Source organism: Mesoplodon densirostris, chromosome 10 (genome assembly GCF_025265405.1).
Source record: "Mesoplodon densirostris isolate mMesDen1 chromosome 10, mMesDen1 primary haplotype, whole genome shotgun sequence".
NCBI lineage: Eukaryota > Metazoa > Chordata > Mammalia > Artiodactyla > Ziphiidae > Mesoplodon > Mesoplodon densirostris.
The window spans coordinates 102129860-102143271 of record NC_082670.1 but is presented as its reverse complement, the minus strand read 5'-3'; the positions used below and the strand labels follow the sequence as shown (position 1 = coordinate 102143271).

Here is a 13412-nt window from a genome sequence, read left to right as displayed (position 1 = left end):
AAGGAAGAGCAGGGATGGAATCCGTATCACTTGGCGAGGAGAGAAGGAAATGAAAATCTCCCAGAAACAGCTTCAGTTTTCTTGATAAAGTTGGTGTAGTTACCACCAAAGTAAGGATTAACAAAGGTTGGGATCTTGTGAACGGAAAGGTTTAGACCTCTTCTATGGGAATAAGGGTGGCAGTGTATGCTAGCCGTCCCCGGCGAGTGGCCAGGTGGGTCTGTCTCTTAGGAAAATAATGACGTTGGTGAAATCTGCCTGTGTCTCCTTGAGGGTCTTCTGCTTTTTCCTCTCCTCTCCTAATGAACACTATATTTAGCTAGCTGTTTAATGGGAAAGCTTATAATAGGCTTGTATATACTAAGGTGAAAATGACTGATGATAAATTAATGTGTTATTATTTTCAGGGACACTTGCATTTGAGCCAGGGGGCCATCCTCAGTGTAAAAGTGTAGTAGATGCTTAGGTACTCTGACAGGTTAGGTCAATGGTTCCTGTCGCAGGGACCTGAAAGAATGCTTGCATCTGGTCTGCAAAAGCATATGCATATCAAGAATTATCCATGGACATAATCGAGAGTGTCTCACAGGCATATGTACTACTATTTTTAAAACGTATATATGTGCTTCTCTAATGGATAAAATATAAATTAACAATATTACTAAATTTATAATACTTCATTATTGTTACATGTTTTCTCCATCCACATATATGAGGAGTCTTGCTTCTACCCTTTGAGGAACCTCATCCTGAATTGTGCTCACTGTATTGGAGGGTCACTACACTGCAATGCCAATGGAGCGCTTACACATAGGCCATTGTACACACAAGCCACAGTCAGGGGCGCCCTGCGGATAGCTCCTTGAGGGTCTTGGGAATTGGGGAAATCCCTTGAGTAAAATGTTTGGTACAGAACTGTGTTTATTGACTGTTGCCCCCCCCCCTTTTTTTTGTTCAGGCACTGTAGGCAAACACTGCTTCAAAGTAGTTTTTCAGAAGTGGTTGAGAATGATTCACTGACACTTTAAATCTTCATAATTTTTAAACTTTTGTTATCTCTTAGAATATCACTAGGAATAAGATTGGCACTAAGATTTCCAAACCTGTTGCCTCTTGCCTGAGAGAGAGTTAGTCCTTTGTTTGAGCCTTCTTTATCCTGGGGGTTGTGACGACTATTTGAGTTGTCCCATACACTGCCCATGATATTCTGTGTCTTGTGTGTCTTGGATGTCTAAAGAAATGCTTTTTTTCCTAACACACACACACACACACACACACACACACACACACACACACACATAAGGAATTTAGTTGGGTAAGAACAAGATGCTAAAAGCCTTAAAACATTTTCTTTTAAAGAAGTAATACCTGTCCTCTCTATCCTTATTTACTCAGCTCCCCTGCCTCCCGCCCTGCCCTGCACAGATAGGCCAAAGATTACGTAGCAATTTAAGCTAAGTTGCATTATAACAAATTACAGTATTAGCACAGTTCAAATTAATTACATTTTACTTTATTTGGTTACAGAGGGACTAACAGACACTTAGGAACTTAATATCTCTTGTGAATTTCATTACTAAACTGCAGTTTTTAAAACATGATTTGACCTTTGGTCGCCATAAATTGAAATTGAAAAGGCTCACGATTATATTCCATTTGAATCCAGGTTCTTTTTTTACTGAGGCGTTTATTTAAGCTTTAGGGATTTTTTTTCTTTATTATTGCTGATTAATTAAGTTTTTTTTGTAGCTTCATTGAAATTGATGTATAATAAACTGCAAATATTTAAAGCACACAATTTGATGACTTTTGTCACATGTGTACTGTGAAGTCGTCAGCATAGTCAACGTGATGACCTATCCATCTCTTCCAAAGTTTCCTTGGGCCATTTTGTAGTCCCTCCTTGCCCACCCCCTGCCCCCTGCAGGTAACCACTGGTCTTCTGGTTTGCTTTCTGTCACTAGAGATTAGCTTTCATCTTCTAGGATTTTATATGAATGGAACCACGGTCTTTTTACTGTCTGGCAATATTGATGTACATGTCCTTTTAGTTCCAGTTCAGACATCATAAGAGATCTTCTAGAAGAAGAGGAAGCCTGGGAAGCATCACATAAGTGAGTTCTCATAATCATGAAATAAGCATGTACTTTGACCTGATAAATTATAATTCTATACCATTGATTTTCAAACCAAAGAATATTTGTGCTTACTGACTTAAGCAAGTAATAATTCACAAAAATCAAGGTAAAGATTTCCAGTTCACTACTTGTTTCTATATATTTCTGCTGAGAAATGGAATCTTAGTGTAATAACTCCAGTTACTTGTCTGAGGTTGTTTTTCTAAAGATAAATTGTTCCAATGGGCAATTAATAGTCAGGCATTAACAGTTGGGCCTTAAGCACTGTCTTAGACTCTTTAGAAAACTTTTAATCCTTTCCTAAATGTTGCCAGTCATAAGACTGTAGTACAACTGGGCAGATTTGTTCCACTAAAATTTCATGAAGCTCACATACCACAAGTGGGCCCTCAAAACTGCCTAGCCCTTTTACTGTTTCTGTGATTATTTCTTTGTCTTGTTCTTCACAAGGATTACTTGAACCTTCTCAGTTCTTTTCAGTGGCTCCAGCCTAGCTGAAGACCTTTTCTCTTCCTTTGTAGAGAAAATAGAAGCCATTGTATGGGAATCCTCGTCTTTCCAACACCAAATGTATAAATCTGCCTGTGTTTGTACATATTTTATCCCTCCTTTTATAATTTCTTCATTTTATAATAAAGGGCTGCCTCTTTATTATAGAGTCTAGTTTCTCCTACCTCATTCCTACCCTCTTGTCAGGAATGTTACCCGTTCTCTCTTCTCTCGTTTAGGCATCTCTCCCTCTCCTGTCCTCTCTCTCTCTCTCCCTCCCTATCTCTCTCCCCCCCTTCTCTCTCTCTCTCTCTCTCTCTCTCTCTCTTTCTCTCTCTCGTTAGGTTTTCAGCGAGCCCGAATCTCTCCCATCTTGAAACCAGCTGACTCACTACCACCTCACTCAGTCTCATCCTGAAGCTGCTCTCGTGTCTCTCCTTCCTTTCTCAGTAGGTGACCTCTTGCAGTTTCCATTCCTCATCTCCCACTGACTCATCAGCATCCTCAGCCAGACCCATCCTTCTTCTGAAATAGCCTTCATTGAAGTCATCGAAGACCTCTATGTGGCTAAGTCCAAAGGACAACTTTTTAGACTTCATCTCCTTTGACTTCTTAACAGCATCTGATGTTCTTGACATCTTCACCTTTCTGAAAGCCTCTCTGAGGCTGAAAGAGGTAAATCTCCATCCAAGGTCACTTAGCAATAAGTGATAAGTGATGGAGCTGAGATTTTAATCTATGTCAAAATTCAGCTCTATGGACCGTTAAGCTAAATTGTCTTTCCCAAGAATGAGGTTTCCTGTGCTGACATTTTGTAGTATTATAGCTGAATCACTGGGAGAATGGAAAAGTGTGATGTATCCAGGGAAAGCATTATGAGTAGGTTTATCAGGCCAATGAGATATTTGGCGGCTCAAACAGTAGCGTTTTATGCAAGTTTGAGATTGTGGCTGCATTAGTCTCACCTAAGCATTATTGAACTTTGAATTCTAGGAGAGGGGGCCACTCGTTAGCTAACTACTTCCTCTTGTACCAGGAATCCCCGTTTATGCTAAACTAAACCTTGACGTCAATGGCTATGACAAGCTGTAGCCCAAAATTCCTGAGTCCAAGGCCATTCTTGGCAATGATGACCTCTTAAAGTCATTATTATAAGAAATCACTTAGAAAACAAATCCCATCGCTTGATCCTCACAGAAAATAAATGTTAAAGCTGGAAGGATGTAAGTGCTTATCTAGTCCAGTCCCTTCATTTTATGGAGAAGGAGGCTGAGCTCCAGAGAGGTAAGTTGATGAGGTTGAGGTCCACAGCTAGTTAGTGGGCTGCTGGGGTAAGAATTCAGGCCTCCTGGTTTCAGCCAAGTGTAGAGCAGTTTAAACCAGCTTATGCCACAGTGTAGCTTTAGAAGCAGAATCAGGAAAAGGCTGCACAGCTTTACTTTTCAACAAAATGTGATAGTTCTACAAATACCCATCTTAAGCTTACAGGCATTTTGTGGTACCACAAGTGGCATATTTGAGATATTAGTTCTAGAACATACTATTTCAGCCCCAACACGTTCTCCTAATTCCATAAATGATTGAGAGGTTCTATTAGCAGCACAATGCCCCCATATAAAGAGCAGTATTTTCATAAGCAGCAAAAACAAAACAAAACAAAACCCAATACAAAACCCTGTTTTCTGCAGACTGGTCTTGGGTTCTTATATTTGTGAATATTGGTTCATCTTACCATTTTGAGCTACAGGATATATTTATGTTGAACAGAATGAAAATAGGAAGAAAAATGGTCCAGGTCAATCATTTCACGTTTCCAGATTTCATCTTCCTTATCCATAAAATGCGGGGAATGTCTCCTCGGAGGGTCTGAGTCCCTTCTCTCCTGACCTGCTCCTCTTCCACTGTCCCCTCCCTCAGTGAATGGTGGTATCACCGTCTGCCCCACTGTTCCAGCCAGAAACCTAAGAATCATCTTCAACTTCTCATTCTCCCTTACCTCTCACCTGCAGTGATTGTGAGGTCCTATGGATAAGTGGTCCTCAGACTTAAATTTACATCAAGATCACTTGGAGGACTTGTTAAAACACGGATTATTGGGCTCCACTCAATCCTGAGATGAGGATTCAGGAGATTTGGGCTGTGGCTCAGGAGTTTACATTTTAGCACGCTCCCCGGTATTGCTGACGCTGCTCCTGGGGCCCCGCGTTGAGTAGCAGAACAGAAAGTTTCTGTTTAGTTTTTAATTGCCATGTAACAAATCACCCAGAAATTTAGGAGCTTAAGCCACAGCCATTTCATTTGCTTATGATTCTTCAGTCTGGGCTGGCCTGAGGTTGCTGGTGGTTATTTATGTGGCACGTAGCCAACTGGCAGGGCGGCTGGAGGTGATGTTCCACTGAGGTGTCTGGACTTCTCTGTCTTTCCATGCAGTGGACGACCCCTGAACTGTCTCTGTTGGCCCCTCTGTGCCACGGCCTGTGCAGGCCCTTCGCTCTTCTCGCTGGCTTCCTACCACAGCCATCCAGCTGCCTCTGTGCCTCTAGTCGGTACGCTTCATTCTGCCCGTGAGACCTAAAATACCCTGTGTTCTCTCTGTGGTAAGGTCCTGCAGGGACTCATCAGCATCCAAGGCTCTTCCAGCCATGGCCCCAGCCTACCTGCTGGCTCCTGGACTGTCCTTCCTCCCCTCCCTGCCCCGCCTTGTTGCAGCCTGGCTGACCTACTCACATTTGCTTCAAAGTCATGCTGCCTTGTACCTGCTGTTGCTTCCGCCTGAGTTGCCTTTTTCCCTTTCTTCGGACGGGAGTTGTCGTTCCTTCCTTCCCAGCTCTGCTCAGAAGACCCTGGCTGCTCCCCTTGCTCCCGCAGCAGTGGGCGCTTACCACCCGACGCGCTTCCTAGAGCAGATGTTCATTATACCCCACGCCCCGCACGGTGCCTGGGGGGACCCATGGTGGGCACTCAGTAGGCGTATGAGGGATTGAATATGTCAGTCAGTATTCACTGGATCTGAATACACTACCTGGTGGATTCTAGCTGTTAGTGACACGGCTTACGTGGCTTTGAGAACCTGTGAATGGATGAGGATTGCCACATACAAATCTTTTTTAATCCTTTATCTCTTAGTGCCTTAAAAATCTTTTTTTAGGAAATAGCTTTTTCTAGCATTATAAAATCAGAAAAGGAAGAATCATTTTCTCTATTGATAATCTGCATTTCATCCTAACCCCATGAGAAGTCATTTGCAGCGTGCTAATGAGCCCATCGCATTTTCTAGTGGAGGACTATTAATAATCTGGCTGTCTTTCTTTGGAGGAGTGAACTTTATTAACTATTACTTATTAATAACTATTATTAATGTATGCACATCTTAAGTGTACAGCTTGATTAGGTTTTACAACTGATTACCCCTGGGGTTAGGGTTACTTTGGTGGCCCCGGTGAATCACGCCCCTCCAGTATTCACACTCCTGAGGCCCACGTTGATTCTGGGTTTGGCCATGTGATGTGAGAAGCAGTTTGGTAAGCGTTTGCACAGTGGGGCTTGTCCTTTCCAAACACTCACTTTTAGGATGCTTCTTCTTGGACCCAGCCCCTCTGCTGTGAGAAGCCCACCCCAGGCATGGAGAGAGGACAGCTGGAGGAGAACGGAGGTCCAACCCTCCCTCCAGCCAAGCTTCCAGTCAACAGCCAGTGCCAGCTTGCCACCATGTGAGTGAGCCTTCCTCACAGTGGATCCTCCAGGCCCAATTAAGCTGTCTATTCTGAGCCCTGCCCAGATCTAGAATCATGACCAAATAAGGGATTGTGCTATTTCATGAGAATGTAGCAGTAGAGAACCAAAACAAATTGAACAGAAAGTTTCTGTTTAGTTTTTAATTGCCATGTAACAAATCACCCAGAAATTTAGGAGCTTAAGCCACAGCCATTTCATTTGCTTATGATTCTTCAGTCTGGGCTGGCCTGAGGCTGCTGGTGGTTATTTATGTGGCACGTAGCCAACTGGCAGGGCGGCTGGAGGTGATGTTCCACTGAGGTGTCTGGACTTCTCTGTCTTTCCATGCAGTCTGGGAGCCTGTTCTTCTCCATGTGGTCTTTCCAGCAGGATAGCTTGGATTTTGTATATGGAGGCTCAGGGCCCCTGTGCCAGTTATCAGTTTACTGCCTCAGCTCCAAATTCATCCTTTTTGCCTGCTCTGTGAAAACTGAGTTGGGCCCTTTAAATATTTTTCCTTTGCCGGCTCTCCTGATGTTAAGTTTTATCAGTAGAGGGCACTGGAGAGACATTGCAGGAAGAAGAGGTTTTGCCTCTTGGTTGCAGGCCTTCCCCGGTGCCTGGTCCTACAGTGTACCCTGGCCAGCAGCTCATTGCTCTGACTCAGTTAGCCACAGCCATGCCCTCTCCACGCAGGTGTCTGGATCTGTCTGGGGAGAGGGCTCTTCCTGGGGTGCTGCATCTCAACCGTGAGGAGCAGCTCTTCCTTATTTCTACTCTTTCTATAATACATTCTTCAGGATTCTCTTTCCTTCTTACTAGCCAACCCCTCGTTACTCCAGTCCTCTGTTACAGTTAGTAATTCTTTATACTAAACTTTTCTGTTCAAGTTATCATGGTCCTGACTGGACCCAGACTGATACAGCTCCCAAGAGGTGCAAATACAAAAATTTCTTAGCCTTCTTAAGACTTAGTCCTGAAACTTGTGCTGTATCACTTCGGCCACATCCTGTTGGTTAAAGTAAGTCACAGGGCCAGCCCCAGACGCTAGGGAAGGGGATTGCACAGAGGCAGGAGGTGTGGATCATGGCGGGCCACCAAGGTCACCACCCAGATGTGGACGTGGAACACTCCTGGCATTCTAAGAGCCTTCTCATGCCTCCTCCTAGAGGTAAGCACAGTTCTCACTTCCATCACCATGGGTTAATTTTGCCTGGTTTTCAATTTCATATAAATGGAATCGTATAGTGTGCACTCTTGGAGACAACATTACATGTTTGAGATTTTTCCATGGTTGCAAATAACGGTAGTTTGTTATTTTTCACTGCTTTATCTAGAGCAGTGGTTTTCAAAGTGTGGTTTCCTGACCAGCAGCGTTTGTATCACCTGGGAATATATTAGAAAGGGAAATTCTTGAGCCCCACACCAGACCTTCTGAATGAGAAACTCTGGGGATGGGGCCCATCAACCTGTGTTTTAAGAAGTCCTCAGGTGATCCTGCTGCAGGCCAAAGTTTGAGAACCTCTGCTCTGTAATATTCCACCGTATGAATAAGTCACCATTTATTTACCCATACTACTTTTGCTAGATATATTTTTTCGAGTTTTTGGCTGTCATGAATAAGGTTGTCAGGAACATAACTGTTAAATGTCCTTTGGTGCATGTGCTCTTGTTTCTTTTGAGTATATACTGAGGAGTGGTATAGCTGGGTGTTAGGATGTGCATGTATCCAGTAGCTTCTCCCAAACATTTTTCCAAAGTGCTCACGCCGATTTAAACTCCCATCAACAGTGGGTGGTCCAGAAGTTCCATGTCCTCATCAGTGCTTGGCATTCTTAGTTTTTTCATTTTAGTCATTCTCCTCCATAGGGTCTAGTGGCGTCTCGTTGTGATTTAAATTTGCATTCCTCTGATAAGTATGTTATTAAAAATAGTATTCTTTTGTTGTTTGTTTACTATTTTCTAATTGCTTGTTGCTAATATATGAAGCAAATTAAATTTTTACATTAACCCTGTATTCACGAATTTTGATAAGTTTACTTAATAATTCTAATACCCTATAGGGCTGTGTTTTTTTTCAACATCTATAACCATGTCATCTCAATATAATACCTTTTCTAAAGTCTTTGTTAATGCTTAACTGAACAGGTTAGGACTGCTACTTAGACGTTAATTAGAAGTGGTAATAAGGGTATCCTTTTCTTATTCCCAATCTTAGTGGGAAAGCAGTCAATATTTTTACCTTATATTCCTAGTTTTTAATATAAATGGATGTTGAATATTTTCAAGTGTTTTTTATGTTTTCTATTAAATATATTGAGATGAATATGTGATTTTTCTCCTTTATTTTGTTAATGTGGTGAATTACATTGATTTTTCTCATGTTAAATCAAGATTGCATTCTTGAAATAAACCTAATTTGTTGATGGTGTATTAACTCTTTTATATGTTGCTAGACTTGGTTTCTTAATATTTTGTTTAAGATGTTTTGTTGTTATGTTGAGAAACTGGCCTGTAACTTTCCTTCCATGTAATACTTGTCCGTTTTTGGTCCCTCTTCAAGCTTATGCACTAGTATTCTGGACAGGCCCTTTGCCCCATACAGTGCTTAAAAAATTGAAAGTACTCACAGCAGGGAAACAACCAATCTTGTGTTTCCAAAAAAGAAAAAAGAAAAAAGAATAATCAGAAACCTCTTCCTTGTTTAAATGGCCCGTATTCTGCCCAGGTAAATCATCCTGGTAATAGTGTATACTGGAAGCAGGCTGGTAATAGATGGCCACACCTCCCAGGTATGGCTTCTGTATTCAGTAGATTCAGGGCTTCCTGATGCCTCTCACCATGGTCCTCCACAGGAGTATCCCCAGTTGGCTGACAGCATGCAGTTGGCAAAGTTTGCTCAAAAATCCATTGATTATACCTTCCAGAGGATAAGAATTTAAAAGCCTGTTGTGTTTGGGCCATGTTATTAAGTGTCATCATTCTAGTAAATAAGTGTGTTACATGCTTGGGAAAAAAATCTTGAGGTGGTTTATCCTATTAGGATTCCTGCATCTTTGAGGATGAGGTATTTTAGAGAATTACTCTGGGAGAACCTTGAGATCCTTGCTTGCTAGAGACTCTGCTTCAAGCCCATGCTTATGGTAGAGGCTGCTTCTGCCACTAACACTATAGCCATGTTTGTTGCCAGCTATTGTGAAGGCAAATCAAAGAGGGGAAATATGGGAGAAACACATTACTTAAAATTTTAGAAGGAAATTAAAAACAAGGTAAGAGAGCAAAGTAACAGTAATTTTATAGAAGTTAAATATAAGAGGGAACATCCCATTAAAAACAAAACAAAACAAAACCCAGAAGCCAAATAAATAAATGTCAATAAAATATTAAGATGAGAAATTTGGGACTTCCCTGGTGGCGCAGTGGTTAAGAATCCGCTTGCCAATGCAGGAGACACGGGTTCAAGCCCTGGTCCGGGAAGATCCCACATGCCATGGAGCAACTAAGCCCGTGCGCCACAACTACTGAGCCTGTGCTCTAGAGCCCGCGAGCCACAACTACTGAGCCCACATGCCACAACTACTGAAGCCCACGCGCCTAGAGCCCGTGCTCCGCAACAAAGAGGAGCCACCACGATGAGAAGCCCGCACACCGCAACAAAGAGTAGCCCCTGCTCGCTGCAACTAGAGAAAGCCCGCGTGCAGCAACGAAGACCCAACACAGCCAAAAATAAATAAATAAATAAGTAAATAAATTTATTTAGGAAAAAAAAGATGAGAAATTTGACTTGTGAAAGTTTACAGGTATTAAGACCATGAGTTAAAATCTGGGGGGAAAAGAAAAGATAAAGGAGAAAACATTCAGGAGACGTTGTGAAATAAGGACGTCTGGAAATTCTCTCCATAAAAGCAATGAAAAAATTGGCAAAACTTGTCAGAATCAACTTTTTCAAAACTGAAAATTAACCAAAGACAGCAGCAATCCAAGGAGCATTTCTTCAGGAAAAATATCTGAATTTTAGTTAAAACAGTGAGCTTTGTGGTGATTTGACTTCCCCTGTTCCCATCCCCCTCTCTCTAGCCCAACAATGGCCTTGGGAGTCAGTAGTGTGCTGTCTTGATGAGGACCAGCAGCCTGGCAGCCGGCAGAAAAGGCAGAACGGAGTTGGAGCTCCTTCACAGCCTCATTCCCAGAGAATTATTATTTGATCTGTCTGGTGGTTTCCTGGAGGACTCCCACTTACAAGACTGTGTTTACTTTACCTGACTTGGAGCTCACCCAGTGCGAAAGCCTCTTTTTCCCCTGAGGTGTTTGTTTAAAACAATTATTAGCGACAATTGATTAACTTCATAGCCATCTGAGGTAGATAACAGTTGGGGCAAACAATATGTTAAGCAAAAAGCTTAGAGGAAAAGCTGGAAAATAAGATTTCCATCGGGGCTTTGACCAGCTCTGATGTATTACTGTGGCTCTGGAAGGTCACATGCATGCTTAGGGCTCTGTGTGTGCTCAGGAGAGACCTGAGAGGGTCCTAATCTCTCACCTTGAGCTGACTACGAGGCTCCATGCAAGCTGAAAGGAGAGGCTAAGGCGGAGTTGTCCCCCAAGTGCTGAATGCGTGCCCCAACACAGAGTCCCTTGGCAAAGACTGATTGTCACAAGGGCTTCTGTGTTATATTGGTTCCAGGTGATTAGGGAAAGTTCTATGTAATCATTAGCTGACCACTAAGCTCATGTAGCAGACACGTCAGTGGTCTCACACAACAAAGAATGTATATTTACAGGAGCTCAGAAAGTCACTTAACAAACAGCAGCAGACACCAACATGAACAGACGCTGAGGAAGGAGGAAAATCTAATTCCCATAGTTGCCACAGTATACTGGTAAAAATGTCCAGTTTTCAACAAAATATTAGACATAAAGAAACAAGAAACTGTGGCCTATACACACCGGTGCGGGGCAGAAGCAACCAATGAAATCAGCTGTTTTGACTCTGATCAAAGGACTAAAGGGATGTATGAGAACAGTGTCTCACCAAATAGAGAATACCAATAAAGAAATAGAAATTATTTTTTAAAAATAGACATTCTGGTGTTGAAAAACAAAATAGCTGAAATGAAAATTTCACTAAGAGGCTCAACAACAGATTTGAGCAGGTGTAAGAAAGACTCAATATTGAGATGACAGTTATCCCTCAGAATCCATGGGGGGTTGGTTCCAGGACCCTGCCCCCCACTGCTGCAGGTACCAAAATCCATAGATAGTCAAGTCCCGTATATAAAATGGTGTAATATTTGCATTTAACCTATGCACATCTTCCCATATACTTTATTTATTTTAATTTTAATTTTATTTATTTATTTATTTTCGGCTACATTGGGTCTTCGTTGCTGTGCACGGGCTTCTCATTGCAGTGGCTTTTCTTCTTGCGGAGCACGGGCTCTAAGCTTGCGGGCTTCAGTTGTTGTGGCACGCAGGCTCAGTAGTTGTGGCACAGGGGCTTCGTTGCTCCACGGTATGTGGGATCTTCCCAGACCAGGGCTCGAACCTCTGTCCCCTGCATTGGCAGGCAGATTCTTAACCACTGTGCCACCAGGGAAGCCCCTCCCATATACTTTAAAACATCTCTTATTATTCTCTACATCATTTTCTAGTTTATAAGCCCCTTCCCATGCGCTTTCATTTAATCCTCCAAATAGCCTTCTACTCCACTGACCAACCTGGGAAATCAGGCAGGGCCTGACCCCTGCCGCTCCCCATCCCCTGCTTTACCCTTGTGCCCCACGTGGGCCCTCTTCAGCGTCCTGCCCTCTGTCAGTGTCTCAAGGAGCGCTGCCGAGGCTCCGGTGTCGGGGGCCCGCAGCACCAGGCTGTGCTGCAGAATCCAGCAAATGTCAACTTTCGTCCTCCCACCTGCTTGTGCGGCAGCCACCCCTTTCTCCGATGCTCTGCCTGAAGTGAAAGGATGCGTGTGGCTCATCTCTCTTGGGAGGGGATTTTGTTTTCTTGGTTCCCTCACAACCTCAACTGTCTGACAGGATCAAGATAAGTTATGATTTTGTTCGACTCTCTGGCTTCGTCTTGTTGTCAGGATGGAAGCACATTTTCTGCAGCTTTCTGCCTCTGAAGCAGAAGCGTAAAGCTGCTCGATTCTGATTCAGAAGAAAGGAGTTCAGTTCCTAACTCTGTCACTTATGACCTGTGATCTTTGCTAAGTCAACTGTTTTCTCAGTTGTGCAGTGGAAATAATAATAAAAGTCATAATAATTATCATAGCAGACTTGTCAGTGGAGTAGAAGGCTATTTGGAGGATCACGTGAAAACACACGGGAAGGGGCTTGTAAACTAGAAACTGCTGTGGAATAATAGTGAGCATCATTTTCTAAGCTGCCGTTTTGTTTTTTCCATTTTCAGGTATGATCTTCAAGACACAGAAATAAGTCCCAGACAGAATCGTCGCACGAGGTCAGCTGAAAGTGCTGAGCTCGAGCCAAGAAATAAGCGGAACAGGAATTAGTGTGGGTTTGTTCACTTTCCCAGTGCAGTCATCAGAAGATGGTACTTTTGTTGCCATGGTGATTTCATATTCATAGATGCCGAAGTGAAGATGTTACATTCTAAATATTACGTTTAACTGATTTTTATTCTTTTCTGCCTTTCCAGGAAAAAAAAAAAAAAACTTACAAAGCATCCTCACTTGGTCAGTTACCTCCTGCCCCTAAAACATCTCTCTCTAAAAATACTGGCATCCACACGTTCACCAGCTTTGCAGAGGACAGAGACTTTTTGGCAAAAGGGTTTTGTGTGATTTTGTTTCTAAATTTCAGAATGTCCTTAAGCCATTCTCCTCTTCCATGGAGAAGCCAACTTCAGAAAAGGATCCTTTAACCCCTCTACCACAAGGAGCAGTTGAGGCATTCAGAACCCCTGCGTTCCTGGAAAGGCAAGATGTCCTAACTCAAGTCCTCCGTGAGTGTGAGCACGCGAGGCCTGGAGGCCGGTGTGCGTGTTACAGCTGTTTCAGGATGGTGGTTGCCCGAGTTTCGTGTGGTTGTTAGTTAGACCCGTGTCTTA

General features: G+C 42.8%; 1 protein-coding gene across 8 annotated transcripts in view; it reads left to right on the top strand.

Annotated features, from left to right (window-relative positions):
• RAD18 (RAD18 E3 ubiquitin protein ligase) overlaps positions 1-12897 on the top strand; it is a 114624-nt gene extending 101727 nt beyond the window's left edge. For 5 of the 8 annotated variants that reach the window (XM_060110950.1, XM_060110946.1, XM_060110949.1 and 2 more), the window contains 3 exons: positions 2052-2114; positions 5058-5173; positions 12753-12897. In XM_060110950.1, the coding sequence (XP_059966933.1) occupies positions 2052-2114; positions 5058-5173; positions 12753-12778 (205 nt within the window). In that variant the 3' untranslated portion in view covers positions 12779-12897. The remainder of the gene's footprint in view (positions 1-2051; positions 2115-5057; positions 5174-12752) is intronic. The other 3 variants (XM_060110951.1, XM_060110947.1, XM_060110948.1) reach the window with 2 other exon arrangements.
• The last annotated feature ends 515 nt before the right edge of the window (positions 12898-13412 follow it).